The 16,389-nt window shown below is 38.4% G+C and overlaps 3 protein-coding genes across 5 annotated transcripts; all 3 read left to right on the top strand.

Moving 5' to 3' along the window:
• The first annotated feature begins 15 nt into the window (after positions 1 to 15).
• On the top strand, positions 16 to 2,659 carry LOC113717625 (sorbitol dehydrogenase). The gene is made up of 5 exons (XM_027242397.2): positions 16 to 425; positions 602 to 669; positions 1,164 to 1,400; positions 1,708 to 2,186; positions 2,263 to 2,659. Exons 1-5 carry the CDS (start codon positions 308 to 310, stop codon positions 2,453 to 2,455), a joined length of 1,095 nt encoding a protein of 364 aa, XP_027098198.1. The 5' UTR covers positions 16 to 307; the 3' UTR covers positions 2,456 to 2,659.
• Positions 2,660 to 2,742: 83 nt separating this feature from the next.
• On the top strand, positions 2,743 to 4,988 carry LOC113717618 (transcription termination factor MTERF8, chloroplastic-like). Its single transcript, XM_027242387.2, has one exon. It carries the CDS (start codon positions 3,511 to 3,513, stop codon positions 4,624 to 4,626), a length of 1,116 nt encoding a protein of 371 aa, XP_027098188.1. The 5' UTR covers positions 2,743 to 3,510; the 3' UTR covers positions 4,627 to 4,988.
• Positions 4,989 to 7,975: 2,987 nt separating this feature from the next.
• LOC113717634 (peroxisomal ATPase PEX6) lies at positions 7,976 to 14,519 on the top strand. 3 transcript variants are annotated; one of them, XM_027242406.2, is made up of 16 exons: positions 7,982 to 8,484; positions 8,788 to 9,423; positions 9,500 to 9,743; positions 9,945 to 10,086; positions 10,267 to 10,447; positions 11,215 to 11,400; positions 11,581 to 11,847; positions 12,080 to 12,151; positions 12,552 to 12,638; positions 12,716 to 12,838; positions 12,930 to 13,040; positions 13,127 to 13,165; positions 13,285 to 13,406; positions 13,500 to 13,644; positions 13,838 to 13,918; positions 14,199 to 14,519. In XM_027242406.2, the coding sequence occupies exons 1-16, from the start codon at positions 8,194 to 8,196 to the stop codon at positions 14,286 to 14,288; spliced, it is 2,817 nt and encodes a 938-aa protein (XP_027098207.1). In that variant the 5' UTR covers positions 7,982 to 8,193; the 3' UTR covers positions 14,289 to 14,519. The 3 variants fall into 3 exon arrangements, 2 of the variants coding, with proteins under 2 accessions (XP_027098207.1, XP_027098215.1); XM_027242414.2 differs by having other exon boundaries at positions 7,983 to 8,484; positions 8,755 to 9,423; XR_003454452.2 differs by lacking the exons at positions 13,838 to 13,918; positions 14,199 to 14,519 and having other exon boundaries at positions 7,976 to 8,484; positions 12,988 to 13,040; positions 13,500 to 13,567.
• Positions 14,520 to 16,389: the final 1,870 nt, after the last annotated feature.

The raw sequence follows: 16,389 nt of genomic DNA on the forward strand, positions 1-16,389 counted from the left end.
ACAGAGAAAGAACAATATTTAATTGCTCAAAAGGAGGAGGAAAAGAAGTAGCCGGATTTCCTCCGGATAAAATAATCCATATCCTATTGCCTTTTTCCTCAATCCTTCTTTTCCTCCGGGGCCCAAAATTCGTCTGTACTCGGTGCCATTCGGCCATCTTGTACTAGTAGCGGCACTGTTTAACGCACCGGACGTCTGCATCACAGATACCCTTCGATTGATACACCAGCGATCCAGATAAACTCTGCTCGCTCCCCTGTATTCATTCGGCTTTGGAAGACCAGAGGAGAGGAGAGAGCAGAAGGAAATGGGCAAGGGTGGTATGAGTGCTCCAGAGAACCAAGATGGTGGGGAAGAGAATATGGCAGCTTGGCTTGTGGGTCTTAACACCCTCAGGATTCAGCCTTTCAAGCTCCCTCCTCTTGGTATTATCAAATCCAATCCAATCCCTATTATTCATTTTACTTCCGCTTTATCTACTACTTATTTTTTCATTTCAAGATTCTTTACTCCTGAATACATCAGCTCAGCTCCATTCTGCTATTGCTGAAACTCTCTGTTATCTGTCGATTCCTGTATTAATTATGTCTGATTTTCCAAGGACCCCATGATGTTAGAGTCCGGATGAAAGCTGTTGGTATCTGTGGAAGCGATGTTCATTTTCTCAAGGTGAAGCTTTCTCTTTAGCTTTCTTCTTGGTGGGTATGAATCAGCACGGTCTTGCCTGCAGACCTTTCTATATGATATAGGATGATGGAGGTCTATGTTCTCTAACTGCTTGATCTTGTATGTCATTTCACTGATCAATCAGCCATTCGCCGCTGAAAGACAAAACGAAACCAAGAAATAAGACCAACTGATGGGGCAGTAATTTGCTGCTTTACGGTTCGAAAGAAACAAGACTAAAATGTTCTTGTCATCGTTCATTTTGGAAGAATCTTTCCTACACTGAAAGAAAGCGTATACACAATCAGCATTGAATTGAATGAATGATAACTATGTAAAATTTGAATTTTAAAATTCAACTTTTTTGCACGTGTGTCATGGACTCAACGGTGAGAACTAATACACTATCAATATATATAAAATTCTTTACTCTATTGTTTGTTCTTACTTTTAGGAACTCTTTTGTTATCAGCGTGTGACTCGTGTAGAATTATCAGACTTTGCAGCTAGCTCATTTTGTTGTTAAAGAGCCGATGGTTATTGGGCACGAGTGTGCTGGGGTCATTGAAGAAATTGGTGGTGAAGTTAAGACTCTTGTGCCTGGTGATCGCGTGGCACTGGAGCCTGGAATCAGTTGTTGGCGATGTGATCATTGCAGAGGAGGCCGATATAATATGTGCCCAGAGATGAAGTTTTTTGCTACTCCGCCTGTTCATGGTTCTCTTGCGAATCAGGTTTGTATTTGTTCGATCTTGCTTCTTAACTTTGGACATCATTTGTTGTTGTTTGATTTAGGGGCATGTACAATCACAATTTATAGCTTGTGCATTGAATTTGTGGAATTGGTGCTGGTTTTGACTGAGATCATACGAGGGGCAAAAAATAAATTTTCAGGAACAAGGCCTCTTCTTAGCTCGTCTGATTGCCATTTTGATAAACGCTGGTGATGCCTTTGGATGTATTAATTTGACAAGATTGATTCTTGGTTGTCTGCTGCAGCCGTAAAAGGCGATATTGAAAGTTTGTTTTCTCCTACAACAGGTCGTGCATCCCGCAAATTTGTGCTTCAAATTACCTGATAACGTGAGCTTGGAGGAAGGAGCCATGTGCGAGCCCTTGAGCGTTGGCGTTTATGCTTGCCGCCGCGCCGGAGTTGGTCCCGGGACGCGTGTCTTGGTGATGGGAGCTGGTCCCATAGGGCTTGTTGCAATGCTTGCCGCCCGTGCTTTTGGGGCCTCGAGGGTTGTGATAGTGGATGTTGATGACTACCGTTTGTCGGTTGCCAAACAGCTTGGTGCGGATGAAACTGTCAAAGTTTCTACCAACATGCAGGATGTGTCGGTGGAAGTGGAGCAGATTCGGAAGGCTATGGGGGCTGAGATTGATGTGAGTCTCGATTGTGCAGGGTTCAATAAAACCATGTCTACAGCCCTTGGTGCCACCCGTGCAGGCGGCAAAGTCGGTCTCGTTGGTTTGGGTCACAAGGAGATGACTCTTCCTCTATCCCCTGCTGCTGCGAGGTAAACTTGTCTTCGGACTCTTTTCATTCATTAATTATTTACTAGACTGTTAATTAACCAAAATTTTGGTTCCCAGGGAGGTCGACATTATTGGAATATTTCGGTACACGAACACGTGGCCCTTGTGTCTTGAGTTTATAAGCAGCGGCAAGATTGACGTGAAGCCCTTGATAACCCACAGGTTTGGCTTCTCGGAGCAAGAGGTCAAAGAAGCCTTTGAAACCAGCGCTCACGGTGGCACTGCTATTAAGGTTATGTTTAACCTCTGATGGGGAGAGGTGATGAAGTGGTACTTACTACTTGCTGCTTTTAAATAAATAAAAAAAAGGGTAATGTAAATTATGTAATGTAAATAGAGAGAATGCAAGGAAGATGTTGTACGCATAAATAAATGTGGAAAAAGCAGTGGTATTTAGTAGTATTAGTGTGTATTGGTGTTGCATGAATGAATGAAACTTGTTGATGTGTTAAAATGTCCCTTTGGAACTGAATCTTTCAATTTGTCATTTACATTTTGTACCTTTTCTTTTAATTTTAGGGTGGTGGTGGGAGAGGTAGCAGGCCTTTGTGGGTGGGAAGGGAAATGGTGGCGGCGGCGGCGGCCGGTAGGTGGAGATTAGAGAAAGAAAGAGATGATGTAATTTAAGCATTTAGCAAAGTAGCTGAGGACCGTATGTCTTGGAAAGGAAAGGTAATGAAAACAATGAGGAAAGGTGGGTTCTGGGGGGTTAGGGGTTGGTTTATTAGTTCCCTGTGAGACCTCAAGAGATACCGACTTTTGGGGTTCTCACGGGAGTTAGGGTTAGTAAAAAAATGCCGAAGGCCTTTGGACTTGGATATGAGGAAAGGTGGGACTCAATTTGTGGCCCAATATCCATAATTCATGACCCAGCCCAAACACGTCATCCATTCCAGGAGCCTGAGACCGAAAGTGCAACAAGACAATCGTGGCTGCTGAAAGACTGAGAGATGCGGAACGAAAGTTGAAACAAAACTAATAAGTCTACTAAATAAATAACAAGAGCTAGCAGTGGATTGAAGGTCAATTTCCACGGGGGCATGGCCCATCCTTCGAAGTCTAGCTGGCATTCCATTCCAAGCCCTAGTGCTTCAGTCCACCGCTACCGTCTTTCCACAATGTCCATTTTCGATTTCTTTCAGATGCCATGTCGGTCACAGCGCTCCTCTGATAATTGAGATATCCGCCCGCCGTCACGTCTGTCAGTGGCTCGAAAGCCTAGCAGCTCAGCTGCTCGGCCGACGTCGTTTGAGTAGTCTGTTTCGGCTCAGTCACCAACAACAACTAGGGAATTTTACAGTTAGTATGTCGTTATCTTTCCTGTGCCCTAGGCCTGATACAACTGGGGGGCTGCGCAACACCTTCCCCACGCGCCTTCATGTGAGACCTTTTGCCTCTGTTGCATCCCAGCCAGAAATTGAAATTGTTGGCGTTAAGCAAATCCAGCAGAAGAAGAAATTAGAAAAGGCAGTGCTGGTGGATTCCCTCCTCAGAAGTTACGGCTTCAGTGACGCCCAAATCTCCAAACTTCAAACCTTGCGTCCCCGGGCGCTAACTCTCAATCCTCAGGAAATCCTCTTGCCGAAATTCGAGTTCCTGCGTTCCATAGGCGTCTCCGCTGCTGATCTTCCCAAGATTATCTCTCTTAACCCTGCCATACTCGAAATCAGCCTCCAGGGAAGGCTCGTTCCTTGCTACAATTTCTTCAAGAGTTTGAACTTGACGGACCAGCACATTGTTACAATGTTGAAGAACTACTGGAAAATTTTCCACGGTGACGAACGGAAAGTACTTGGACCTAAGATAGAGGTGCTCAAGGGTCTCGGGGTGCCTCACCCCGCTATCTCGCTCTTGTTGGTCCACTATCCCAGCGTGGTCCATCTCAGCTTCAACACCTTCCGAAGATGTGTGGACGAAGCAATCCAGATGGGGTTCGATCCATCCGTCGGCCACTTCGTTCAAGCAGTCAAAGCGCTGTCTCGGTTTGCTAAAAAGCAAGACATTGAGCATGTGATGGATGTTTACCGGAGGTGGGGTGTTTCCGACGATGAGATTTTGTTAGTCTTCCGGTCACAACCGCTGTGTATGGACTGCTCCGAGCAGAAAATCATGAGGACCATGGATTTCCTTGTCAACCAGATGAAATGGCAGCCCGACGCTGTTGTCCGGTGGCCCACCGTCCTCCGGTACAGCTTGGAGAAGCGGATCATGCCCAGGTGTCGAGTCATTAAAGCTCTGATCGCCAACAGTTTGGTTGAGGAGAATATTAGCTTTGGTTCTTTCATAAGCATTTCTGAGCGGCTTTTCTTGGATCGGTACGTGGACAATTGGTTGAAAGTTTTACCCAGATTAATGGGTATTTATCGAGGAGAGGAATCAGGAATCCCTCATCAATTTGACCTCAAACGACTCGGGGATTGAATCTCATCACATCATTTTTCTTTTTTCTTTTTCTTTTTCTTTTGGGTCCTATGAAGGGCCCTTTGCAAAGTCCACTAGGCCCCCGGGGGGAACCGCAATACACCCAGTCGTGTATCATTAGCTAGTACTGTGGCTTCTTCGCCAATGAAGAGCAGACGAACAATGAGGCAAACGGTGTCGTGTATATTCTGTTCTAGCGTACAACCCATGATTTTCTTTTACAGAGTACTGCTCCCTCCGTCCCAAGTTCCGTTTTCCTTTTTCGTCCCGTTTTTCATAGTTCCGTTTTTCTTTTTCGTCCGTCCCAAATTGTAGTTCCCTTTCCAATTGAAAAATATAATTATCTTTTAATTTCTCTAAAATATTCTTATTCAATTTATGTTGTTATTAGTATAAATTATCTTATTTAATATAGATTGTTAACCAATTCCGATTAATACATTTAGATTTTTCAAAATACATTGATTTATGAAAAACCAGCTTTGTTATTGTTTCAAGCCAAAATGCGAAACAATGTAAAATGAGGATTGATTCTTTCTTGATCATCAATTCAAGTTCTCATAAACCATCAATTCAAATTTTCATGAATAATTAATATAAAATTGTACTCTATTTAATGTAAGGGTATTTTAGAAAAATAGTAATCTAAATTTATTATTCCAACAAAATTAACTACTTTTTCTTAAATTGTGTGAAAAAAAAGAGTTAAAACTATCAAAATGGAACGAAGAGAGTATTTTTTTGTAGAATGATGGATGTATGCCGCTGGTATTTATGAACATTTTTTCAGTCTAAAATAAATAACATGCATGTACTATTGTATAACATGCAAAATACAACAACTATGAATCTACCTATTATATAAGAAGAAAGTGGAGTTATTATAGCAACTCCAATGATTGCCAAGTAGATCCCTCTCATTTTGACACGTGGCCCATTCCTTTTCTTTTCTTCATTTTGCTTTGTTTTTTCTTTTGTTCACTTTATTTCCTTTCTCCTTTTTGATTAAAGATAATTAAACAAATCCTCATGTACACTGCAGGTTTGTTATTTAGTTTCCACTTTGTACTCCGTCTTTTTCCTCTATCATCCTAATTAATCATTTATTCTATTTTTTCTCTATTGGATTAGTTGATGCATTTTCTTTCATTTTTGTCCATAATTAACTAAATGAATGATTTCATTATCGGAGATCAAGAATGGGTTTGATATTTCCTTTCTTCCATAGTCCAATAATTATGATTCATGATCTTCTACTTTTAATGCCTCTTTTTGGTATATACTATTTGATATTTTTTTTGTCATTTTTTGCGTCTTGATCAGCAACCTTTGCTTATTGCTTTTCTCACCTATTTCTTCTTCATCTGACTTTCTTTTCTGCCCAAAAGAGGTATGTGATGCTGTGAATATTTTTCCCTAAATCTAAAGAAACATTTTTTATATTTTTTTATATTTTATTTATTCTGAAACTACTTTTTGATCTTTTTATTTTTGGAAAAAGGCTGACAACAAGACGGGTGGTGATTACATGAAGAATTTTTAGGCTAACAATGAAAGAATTGTAACTACTTTTTCCTCATAAAATAAATAACACCATTATGCAGATTCATTCTAATTCTAATTTTTTATTTATTAAAAATGTTATTTGATAATAGGGTGATAGTACTACAGTAGAGGAGAAAAAAATCTAATAAATGAAAATCCAAGGTAAACGATGATCAGGAAGAAAAAAATGATGCCTATTAAATTAAAAATTAACTAGAATCTCTTAATTTATGGATAGGTAATTATATTTTAATTTATATAAAGTTTATTAATTGTGAAAAGTGCTTATAAACTGGATAAGGTGGATGACGGGTAAAATAATTGTTGGGGCTAGCAATTTAGAATGTGAAGATAATATTTTATATCTCTTCATTCAACATTTTGAATGACTAGCTTGTATCCATAATAGGTAGTTTATTTTCATGGTTTTAATTTTAGCAAATGATAGCTTGGAAATAAAAGAAGTGCAAAATTAGATTTCAGAATCTTTTTACTTAAACTGGTTCTATATAACTTTGTACTCCTATCCCTTTTTATTGCCCATAATGATAGATAATGTAATTAGAGTTTGAGATGATTGTTAGGCATAGAACTGGACATATCCTTACTATTTGGCTAAAGAAGTTAATAATATTTTGTCGATTTGACTAGCTAAAACAATTGCAGTTTTCAAAGGAATGCATTTAGTGGTGGAAGTTAGTATTGAGGCTTTTAGTTTAGAGTGTCACTCTACAAAATATTATTAGAAAATTATATTTTGATTAAGAAGACATATTTGCAATCAAACAAATTGTTGGATTTGAATTTGCATATGTAGATTTACAAATATGGCAATTCATGTTTTTATTTAAACTTGCTATACGTATTCTATAACTATTTGGTTAGATAATGTTTTCATCTATTTGTAATGCTATTAGACATGATTTAAATGGATAGATTAACTCACTCTTTCTCTCAAAAAAGAAAGAAAAATATGCAAGTTTGTATTTTTTTTTTATTGATGTTGAAGATAGTGACAGGTTTTGTGGCTCTCTATATTTTTTCTAATTATTAAAATGTTAGAAACATTATGACTACTCTTTATTTAATTACAACTAAAACTATGCTGCTATTAAACCGATAATGCACTCACAATGGATTTGCTTTCTTTTCTTTTTTGGTATCGTTACGTACACATAATATTGGTTAAAAATTCTTTTTCCAAATCACAATAAATTGGGGTTAACTTTTTATATGAAATTTATTTTCACAGCAAATTTTAATTGTTTTTATACTTAACTTTTTTCCTATATTTCTATTCATTATGTACTAAAACATTTGTTACTATGTATTTAACTAATGTTCTAGAGGGCCCTGGCTGTGCGTTGCACAGCCGAGGTACCTCTAGTGGGTGTAAGAAGCTGAAAATGGCGTGTGAATTTACACATCTCTTTCATTGCCATTGGTCCTTAAAATTCTTTTGGATTAGTCTAATAGCCATCCCACAGGCTACACCAACCATCTCAACTTGATGAGGAACAGAAATCTACATTCAAGACATCATCATGCAATAAAATTAGTTAGTTTGGTTAGTAGAAAGGAAGAATAACCTTCCTAAAGGATCTTTTTTTTTTTTTCTGGGTAACTTTGTGCCGGATGACAATAACTTTTTTTTTTTTTTTTTGGTTTAACAATAAAGATAAAGAAAATTATAGTACTACTAATAATAGTAGCATGAATTTACAATAATTAAAAATTCAATCCGCGACATTTAGATTGAAAAATGCAATATAAATTTTTTAGTAAAAAACTGCAATCCAAACCCCACCGGATTAAAGATTATATTAAAAAAAAATACTCACCCCTCCAAAGTCCAACTGTGGTGGTTACGGTTTCTTGGCTTGCTCAATTGCACTGCACTAGTGTTATCGTCTTCCTCTCAAGGCAAGCGTCGGGAGAGTAAAAACTGGGTGACTAGCAAAATATATTAGTGATATTTATTATTACTAGTCGGCTCTAGGGATTCGAGTAGTCCGGGGGACCATGACGGTGGAGAGGAGGAGGAAACCTTTGGTACTTTCTTCCACCAGAGCTCTCGTCGACTCCGTACTCAGCTGTTCCAGAATCCAAGAAAGGGATGATGGTAAAATTGGAACTCGAGACCCCCAGGACTCGCAGCCCAATCTGCAGCTAAAGGCAGGAATTCTACGAATATCTGACAATCCCACGGACAATTCGCAAGCTACAACTAAATTAGCCTCGCTCGATCGCTCTGCCTTGCTTGGCCTTTCAACGTCCACGCTCAAAAAATTATCCATTACTTCTGGCTCGCTGGTAGTATTTCACAACAACAACAGCTTTTTTTTTTTTTGTTTTTAATATATTTCTTGTTATCGTATTTTATTTTGCTACTACTGTAAATTTCATTTGCACTAATTTATGTATCCATAGTACTAAATTTTACTATTCTCGTTTCTCGTTAGTTCTTTGCAAATCTTCGACTACTTTTCATACTATTTATTCTCGAGTGAAGATTAATATCTTGTCCCTCCCCCGAAAAAAAAAGACATTCTTTATATACTTCTGTATACTCTTCAATTACAGGAATAGAAGTATCCCCTTTTCGCTGATGTGCAGGTGCGTGTACAGAATGCTGATAACAACTTTCACAGGATTGCTCAGATTGTGGCTTTAGATGCTCCTTTCCTTGACGAGAACTTACCCGACAATCAAGTGCTCAAATCTCACTCTCCTCAAACAATGCTGCTCTTTCCATCATGCGATTATCCTCAAAATCGTTGTATACAATTAGATCCAGATGTTGCCTATTTGTCGCCAATTCTGTTATTTAACCTTTATTTACACGTCTCGTGCTTGAAATGTATTGTTCACCAAGGAAAAGAAACTATATCATCTCTGTTTGAATGCCAACTGGATGGTGAAGGAAATTGTAAAGCCAATAATACCTCTGCTATTAGCCTGGCAATCAAACCTTCCACACATTCTCCACAGTATGCCTCACACCTAAGAGCTGCTTTTGTGAGAATACCAGAGTGTAATACCCTTGAATCTCTTAAAAGAAGTCGATATGTGGAAGATGAATGTCGCCAAGAATTGATTGATGTGGAGTTAAACAACTACTTTACTGCGGATAGATTTCTTTCCACGGGTGACCTCTTCAGCATCTCAATTAATTGGAATTGCAGATCAGCACTGTGCATTTGTTGCAGCCGACAGAAGAAAAAGGGAACTAACGACATGATATACTTCAAGGTTAACATTTTATTTTCCTTCTTTTGCATGGTTGTTTAGTCTTTGAGTACACCGTACCTATGCTTTTCGGGTGCAGGTTGTGGCTATGGAACCATCAGAGGCGCCTGTTCTTAGGGTGAACAGGACTCAAACTGCCCTTGTGCTGGGAGGAAATGTTGCTTCTGCAGTTCTCCCAGCTATGTTGATTCGTGGACTAAACGTTTCTATTCCTGTACAGCAAAATGTAGTGAAGATGTTGGCCTCAATACTTACACCACCTTTGTGCCCTTCAGCACTTTCATCAAAATTTAGAGTAGCAGTATTGCTGCATGGTTTACGTGGTTTGTTGTTATCTTTTAAACTTGTACATGCATTTTGAATACCTGAAAAAACTCTGGGAAGTAATTCCTTTTTTCTATGTTATCCCTGGATTTTATGGGCCTCTTTGGATATAAAGGACTTATGTGAAACAAAGTTTTTTTTAGTAGGAACTAGGAGGCCCTTATTTCTTCTTTCAACTGCTGATCATAATATTCCTGCAGGTTGTGGTAAAAGGACCGTAGTCAAATACGTTGCTCATCAATTGGGCTTGCATGTGGTAGAGTATAGTTGTCATAATTTAGTGGCATCTTCTGAAAGAAAGACATCTGCTGCTCTGGCTCAAGCCTTCAGTACAGCTAACAGGTACTTTGGTGGTCAGGATTTTGTAAGTTTGTGTGTAAAGAGGGCCACAAGACCCCCAGTAATTCCTGGAAAGCGTGTTTGGCCTGGTAAAGGGTTGTGTTAATTCTTTGGGGTGTATTATCTGGCTCATCAGTATGATTTGACAGTTTTGCTTCTTCATGCTTGGAAATATTCTCACAGATACTCGCCTATCGTTGTTCTACTTCGACACTTTGATATTTTCCAAGATCTGGCTCATGAGGCATCACCACATGAGCAACTTGGTGTCAACTCAGAAATTGCAGCTGTAATTAAAAAATTTACTGAACCAGTTATTGAGGATGAAGATGATCACTCTGGAGGGAGATTAGATTGTCATAGTGTAAGATGGTGTATTTTTGTCTGTTACTGTTATTTATGTTTTTTTCTATTAAACTCAAAAAACTCTTGCCTTTAAAATGTAGTTGGTCGATTATGGGCAGTGAACCAGTAAAACTTAGTTATCTCCTTCTCCTACCAATAAATTGCTGCCCTTGTTCCCTTGAAATGCTGTTCACAAACTGCCTTACACCCCAAACAGGCCATTTGAGGAGCCTTTATGCATATGGCTGGGAGAAAGCACCGTATATTTTGATTATGGGCACAAAAGGAGTTTCCTATACTAAATGATGTCACCTGGGAGGTGGTAACTATGCAAAGAATGGTCTTCTTTGTGGCATCCTTATCCTTAAACCTTGCTTCCGGTGGCTCTTTTATGACAAGAAACTTGGGCATAATCCAGCATCTTATTTATTAAAAGGTGAAAGAGTTCAAATTGATCCAATCTCTTCCTGATGCTCTACATACGGCTCCAAAAATTTCTGGAAATCTTGTACATTGCCTAGTTTACTATCAACAACAGTCCGGGTGAGGGTTTCATATGTAACTTAAATAGTACATTTACATTTTCCAGAAGATATGAGAATAAAAAACAAGGAATCTAGACATAAGTAATTCTTAAGTGAGTGAGAACTGTACTCCTACAATGTGCATTTCCAGAATGGTATTGGTCTGGAACCCTATATCAGGATTGAACCTTTTTTACATGCGTTGGGATGTAGTGAAATGATAATAATTCTTTTTACTCCCTGGTTGTTCATGCATCTACAGACAGATTCTGAACAGATTTACAGACACCGCTTGTTGTTAGTTGCTACTGCTGACAGGACTGAAGGGCTGCCACCAACTATTAGGCGTTGTTTTAGTCATGAAATCAGTATGGGACCTTTGACAGAGGAACAAAGGATTCAAATGCTGTCTGGTTCCCTTCAACGTGTTGCTGAATTGCTACCAAATGTAAGTGAAAATTATCCCCCCCGCCACACCCTTTATGACATTGCGTCTGTGGAAGTGTTAGGTCTCCACAGATAAGGAAAACCAAATGAAAAATAAAAGAAACAAAACTGCGGGGATGTTGGAGCAAGTTGTTGTGTACATTTTGTTTGTCATGACTGTTGATGGATCAGATTTTTACAGAATTCTTTGGAGGATCTTGTGCAAGAGATAGTCGGACAGACATCAGGTTTTATGCCCAGGGATCTGCAAGCTTTAATTGCTGATGCGGCTGTCAATTTAGTCTATTCTCACCCACCTGAAAAAGCTCAGAAGAACTCTTTTGAGTCTGAGCAAGTTGAGGACTGCAAGTCAACCAGTGAAGCAACGAGGGATATGGGCAAAGAAGACTTGTTGAAAGCACTGGAACAATCCAAGAAAAGAAATGCATCAGCCCTTGGTACACCTAAGGTAATACTAAAGCTATTGACTCTAATAATGCTTTGACTTTGCTTCTGTATGGTACTTGTATTGAATTTTACTAGCAACATTTTATTGGACAACATATGCAGACTTTGACAGAGTTCTCTTTAAACAGATGTTCTTTTTTAAATACTTGAAAAGATGATATAACAAGAAGCAGGCAAGACTCCTTTTCCCTGTAGAAATATGGTTATATTAACGAGTCTGCATCTTTCTTTAGGTTCCTGATGTCAAATGGGAAGATGTTGGTGGGCTCGAGGATGTTAAGAAATCAATTCTGGATACTGTTCAGGTACGGCTCTTTGGCATTTTGCTTCTTCTATTAAGAAGAACATTGAGGAATTTGTTGACATTTTATTAAAAAAATAAAAAATAAACTCGCTATGCGATGTTCTATGGTGTCGCAGCATTGCATAATTAATAGACAAGACAATTCTTTGTTGACTGAAACAGATATATCTGCATTTGATTTTTTCTTTCGCCAAGCATATGCATATGTATAAAATCAAACAATTTAACAATGGAGAAAAACTTGGTACTTCAGAATATGAAGATAATTGAAGAGCTTTAGAATTGCTTTGTTAAAACTCTTTTTCTACTGTTTATTTTATTAATTTAAAAAGTTCAGTGCGTTCATTCTCTAAGCTTAGGAACTATTATATGTCATTGATCTTCTGAATCTCATCTTGCAGCTGCCTCTACTGCATAAGGACTTGTTTTCCTCTGGGTTGCGCAAACGATCAGGGGTTCTTCTTTATGGTCCTCCAGGGACAGGAAAAGTAAGTCCTTGATTTGTCATCTTCCAGAACAACAATCGAGTACCAGAACAATGTCTTTACTTTATTACAATTATCAGACTTTGCTGGCAAAAGCTGTTGCAACAGAATGCTCGTTGAATTTTCTCAGCGTGAAAGGGCCTGAATTAATTAACATGTACATAGGAGAGTCGGAGAAGAATGTCAGAGACATTTTTGAGAAGGTAATGAGTTTTTATTAGATTGTGGGAATCTGAGAGAGGGAAGGTTCTCTTTCTGTTTGGAGACTGTTTAAATTGCTTTTTGCCTTTGCAGGCTAGATCAGCTCGTCCATGTGTTATTTTCTTTGACGAACTTGATTCTCTTGCTCCAGCTAGAGGTGCTTCAGGAGATTCTGGAGGCGTTATGGACCGAGTTGTTTCTCAGGTAAAAAATGTTGAACTGTAAATTTGCCTGTTGTACTGCTTAGTCCAACATGCTTTCTGAATATGCCAAATCTCCACTGTCTTTAGATGCTTGCGGAGATTGATGGCCTAAATGACTCTTCTCAGGTTAGCTACACCATTTAGGGTACTGTTGGCTCTTTTTGGGACCTTTTCTCCATCTATCTCAAATTCCTGATGCTCTGTCTTTCTTTTCTTTTTGTTCTTTGTTTTATCCTCGTAATTAGGAGTTGTTTATCATTGGAGCAAGCAATAGACCAGATCTAATCGACCCAGCACTTCTGAGGCCTGGACGGTTTGATAAGCTCCTTTATGTTGGTGTTAATTCTGAAACATCATACAGGGAGAGGTTATTACTCTCTTTTTTTAATACCATGTGCTTGTCATTGTTATTTCTATTGGAGCTTGACTACTGAGATTCTTTTTTACTTTATTTTATCAGGGTACTTAAAGCGCTCACGCGAAAATTCAAGTTGCATGAAGATGTATCACTTCAATCTATAGCCAAAAGATGCCCTCCGAACTTTACTGGTGCTGATATGTATGCCTTGTGTGCTGATGCTTGGTTTCATGCGGCAAAACAAAAGGTTGGTCGAGTAGGGCATCTTATAATGATCCTTCAAGTAGCATTATTCCTAAATGATGACCAGAACATTGCATCTACTGAACATCTCCCTTCTCCTCCCACTTTCCACTCCTCAAAGAATTGCAAAGTGCTGTCTCATTCTTCTGATTTATTGCTTAGAAAGAATGGTTATTGATGCTATTTGACGACTGTAGGTGTTAGTTGCTGGCGCAGATTCATCTAGCTTGAATGATCGGACAGACTCAGTTGTTGTCCAATATGTTGATTTCATCAAGGTATGAACTCTTAAGATCCATTTTGTAGGTTGTACAAGGAAATTTGAGCCCCCTTCTACACAATCGCTTGAAAAAGAAGAGAGTTAAATGAACTTTAGCTCATGCGGCATAAAGCATCAGTTACAGCTAACTGGAGTCGGGCTTTATCAAGTAGTTTTTGGTTTGCAATTACAGCATCTCTACAATTTCTATGCATTTCAGATAATAATTAATTGTAGGATTCTTTACTATTTTAAGAGATATATTCTTGGAGTCTAAGACGTGGTGTTCAATCTTAAAGGTTTTAGGAGAGCTGTCTCCTTCGCTTTCAATTGCTGAACTCAAGAAGTATGAATTGTTGCGAGATCAGTTTGAAGGAGCATCAAGATGACTGCTTTGCAGAGTGTGCGTGTAGGATTGACGTTGAATGGGACTTGACGGAGATTCGTATGTAGCATGTGTATATGTATCCTGTAGGCCTTCTATGTCTATTAATTTCTTCTGCAGGTGTAGGTATTTAGTCGTTCATGGTTGTAGCAGTATCAACGGAATATTTTGTTTGGAAACCATGTATTGATCTTCACGTTCTGTTTTACAAGAGCAAGTGTATGTTAAGTCTCTATCCTTGTACTGTTATAGGAATTCACGAAAGAAAATACGCATCTCCAAATCAACCTTAAATTTTGGACTCATTGGATGCTGACGCACTGAGCATATTCTTCATCTTTACGTGGGGATATTCTCTGCTATCTTGTTTACTCGTAAATGAATGCTACTTCTTGGAAGCTTCTCATAATCCCCAAAAATATACGAGCAGTGCAGTAAGCATCTGAATTAAAGCACGTTCCAAGGTATAAGCCCAACTGAACATGTGTAATGTACTAGGTCCTTGGTTTTAGTTGTGTTCTGTTGCTTTGGTCTTTTTGTGCTGGGCTGGGGGGGGGGGGGGGAGGGGAGGGGAAATATGCTTCGATTCTCATTGCAAATGTTGAGTTGTTGCGGGGGCTCGGAGTTATCACGGCCTGAAAGCTCTGTTCCTAAGTTCAAGAAAAGAAACCATGTTGATCAAACATGTCAAGAAACTATTATGTTGATCAAACATGTTAAAAATACTTTTATCTTTCAAAGGCACTTCTTTAACAAAAATATCGCAACTCCAAATAGGGTTAAAGTTTCTGTCACTCGTTCTCTTCTCTACTTTTCTTCTAATGGATTGGTCTTAGTTGGGATATAAATTTAACAAAGGTAAAATCCTTTTTTGTACACATAGCATAAAAGTATATCTGTTTCGTTGCAAATATTTTGTAGCTTAAAGTGAAAAATTGTTCATCAAATTAAGATGTGCAAGATCCAAGAGATGCTTATTTTTATTTATCTCCCTGCACTTGTGCATCCCGCTCTCCAAAAATACGCAAGATAGTAAGAGAGATGACTCGAACACGCGACCTCACAGGATCTAAAAAATGGCTATCCCGAGACCATCCGGTCCAATCCCACGAGGATCAGGAGATGCTTATAATAATGTGGTGAATGTGGTCGATTAAAATTCTCTATACTTGCACAAAACCAGAGAGGGAGTGACAGTTGAATGCAACCGCTAAAACCACCGTGCTCAAAAAGTCCAGGTGTTACGCTACGCGAGAAGCTACGAAGTGTCAATACTTGGACGTATTTTAAGGTTTCGTACTTCTGTCTTAGGTAATAGAAATTTGAACGGGGATAACAGAGAGGATATTAATTTTCTAACCTGTCTTCATATACTTAAAGTGTATAAATTATTAAATGCAGAGCTGGCAAGAGCCCGCGGCAAGAGCCCGCTGAATCAATGTGGATAAGTATAACTGACTGATTTTTTTTTTATTTTTTTGAGCGAAGTATAATTGACTGGTTGACTCGTCAATTTTTCTTTCATACGCTAGACCAAAATACGTTGACCAAGACAAACATATGCATCACATAACTCTACGTCTACCCACAAAAAATTTTAATAATGATACAATTGCTACACTTTTATGGAAAAGAAATCGTCCCATTTCGATTGTAGCTTTTCGTGTAGCATTTTTTGAAATATTCTCTTGATATATTTTTTAAGTATTTTTATCCCATATGGTACATTATATCATAATAGTAAATTTTTCTATAAAAAATTCAAAAATCTGCAATTCAAATGAGCTACAGAAGCTAAAAACTATTACTAATAGTATAGATGTCCATAAACCATTGATAATATAGACTAGAGCTGGCAAAAAAGCCCAAAACCCAACAACCCGCCCAATCCGCCCATTAATTTTAAGGGATGGGTTGGGTCAATTGGGTTATGGGTTTTATTGGGTTGGATAAGAACAACCCAACTTATTCATTGGGCGGGTTGGGTTTTTTATTTGGGTACCCAATACCCAACTTGTTTAAAAGTAATTCAAAATAATAAATATAAGATTTAATACACATATGCCCAACTATTTACATTTGGACATGTGTTAATAATTCATTAA

The sequence above is a fragment of the Coffea arabica genome, chromosome 1e (assembly GCF_036785885.1).
Source record: "Coffea arabica cultivar ET-39 chromosome 1e, Coffea Arabica ET-39 HiFi, whole genome shotgun sequence".
NCBI lineage: Eukaryota > Viridiplantae > Streptophyta > Magnoliopsida > Gentianales > Rubiaceae > Coffea > Coffea arabica.

Bases quoted from the DNA above. Each gene is read 5' to 3' on its own strand.
- LOC113717634 (XM_027242406.2), top strand. From the start codon at position 8,194: ATGACGGTGGAGAGGAGGAGGAAACCTTTGGTACTTTCTTCCACCAGA. The intron at 10,087-10,266 runs GTACTTTGGTGG...ATATTCTCACAG, and splicing joins GCCTTCAGTACAGCTAACAG to ATACTCGCCTATCGTTGTTC. The intron at 13,166-13,284 runs GTTAGCTACACC...CCTCGTAATTAG, and splicing joins GCCTAAATGACTCTTCTCAG to GAGTTGTTTATCATTGGAGC.
- LOC113717618 (XM_027242387.2), top strand. From the start codon at position 3,511: ATGTCGTTATCTTTCCTGTGCCCTAGGCCTGATACAACTGGGGGGCTG.
- LOC113717625 (XM_027242397.2), top strand. From the start codon at position 308: ATGGGCAAGGGTGGTATGAGTGCTCCAGAGAACCAAGATGGTGGGGAA. The intron at 426-601 runs GTATTATCAAAT...TGATTTTCCAAG, and splicing joins TTTCAAGCTCCCTCCTCTTG to GACCCCATGATGTTAGAGTC. The intron at 670-1,163 runs GTGAAGCTTTCT...TAGAATTATCAG, and splicing joins GCGATGTTCATTTTCTCAAG to ACTTTGCAGCTAGCTCATTT.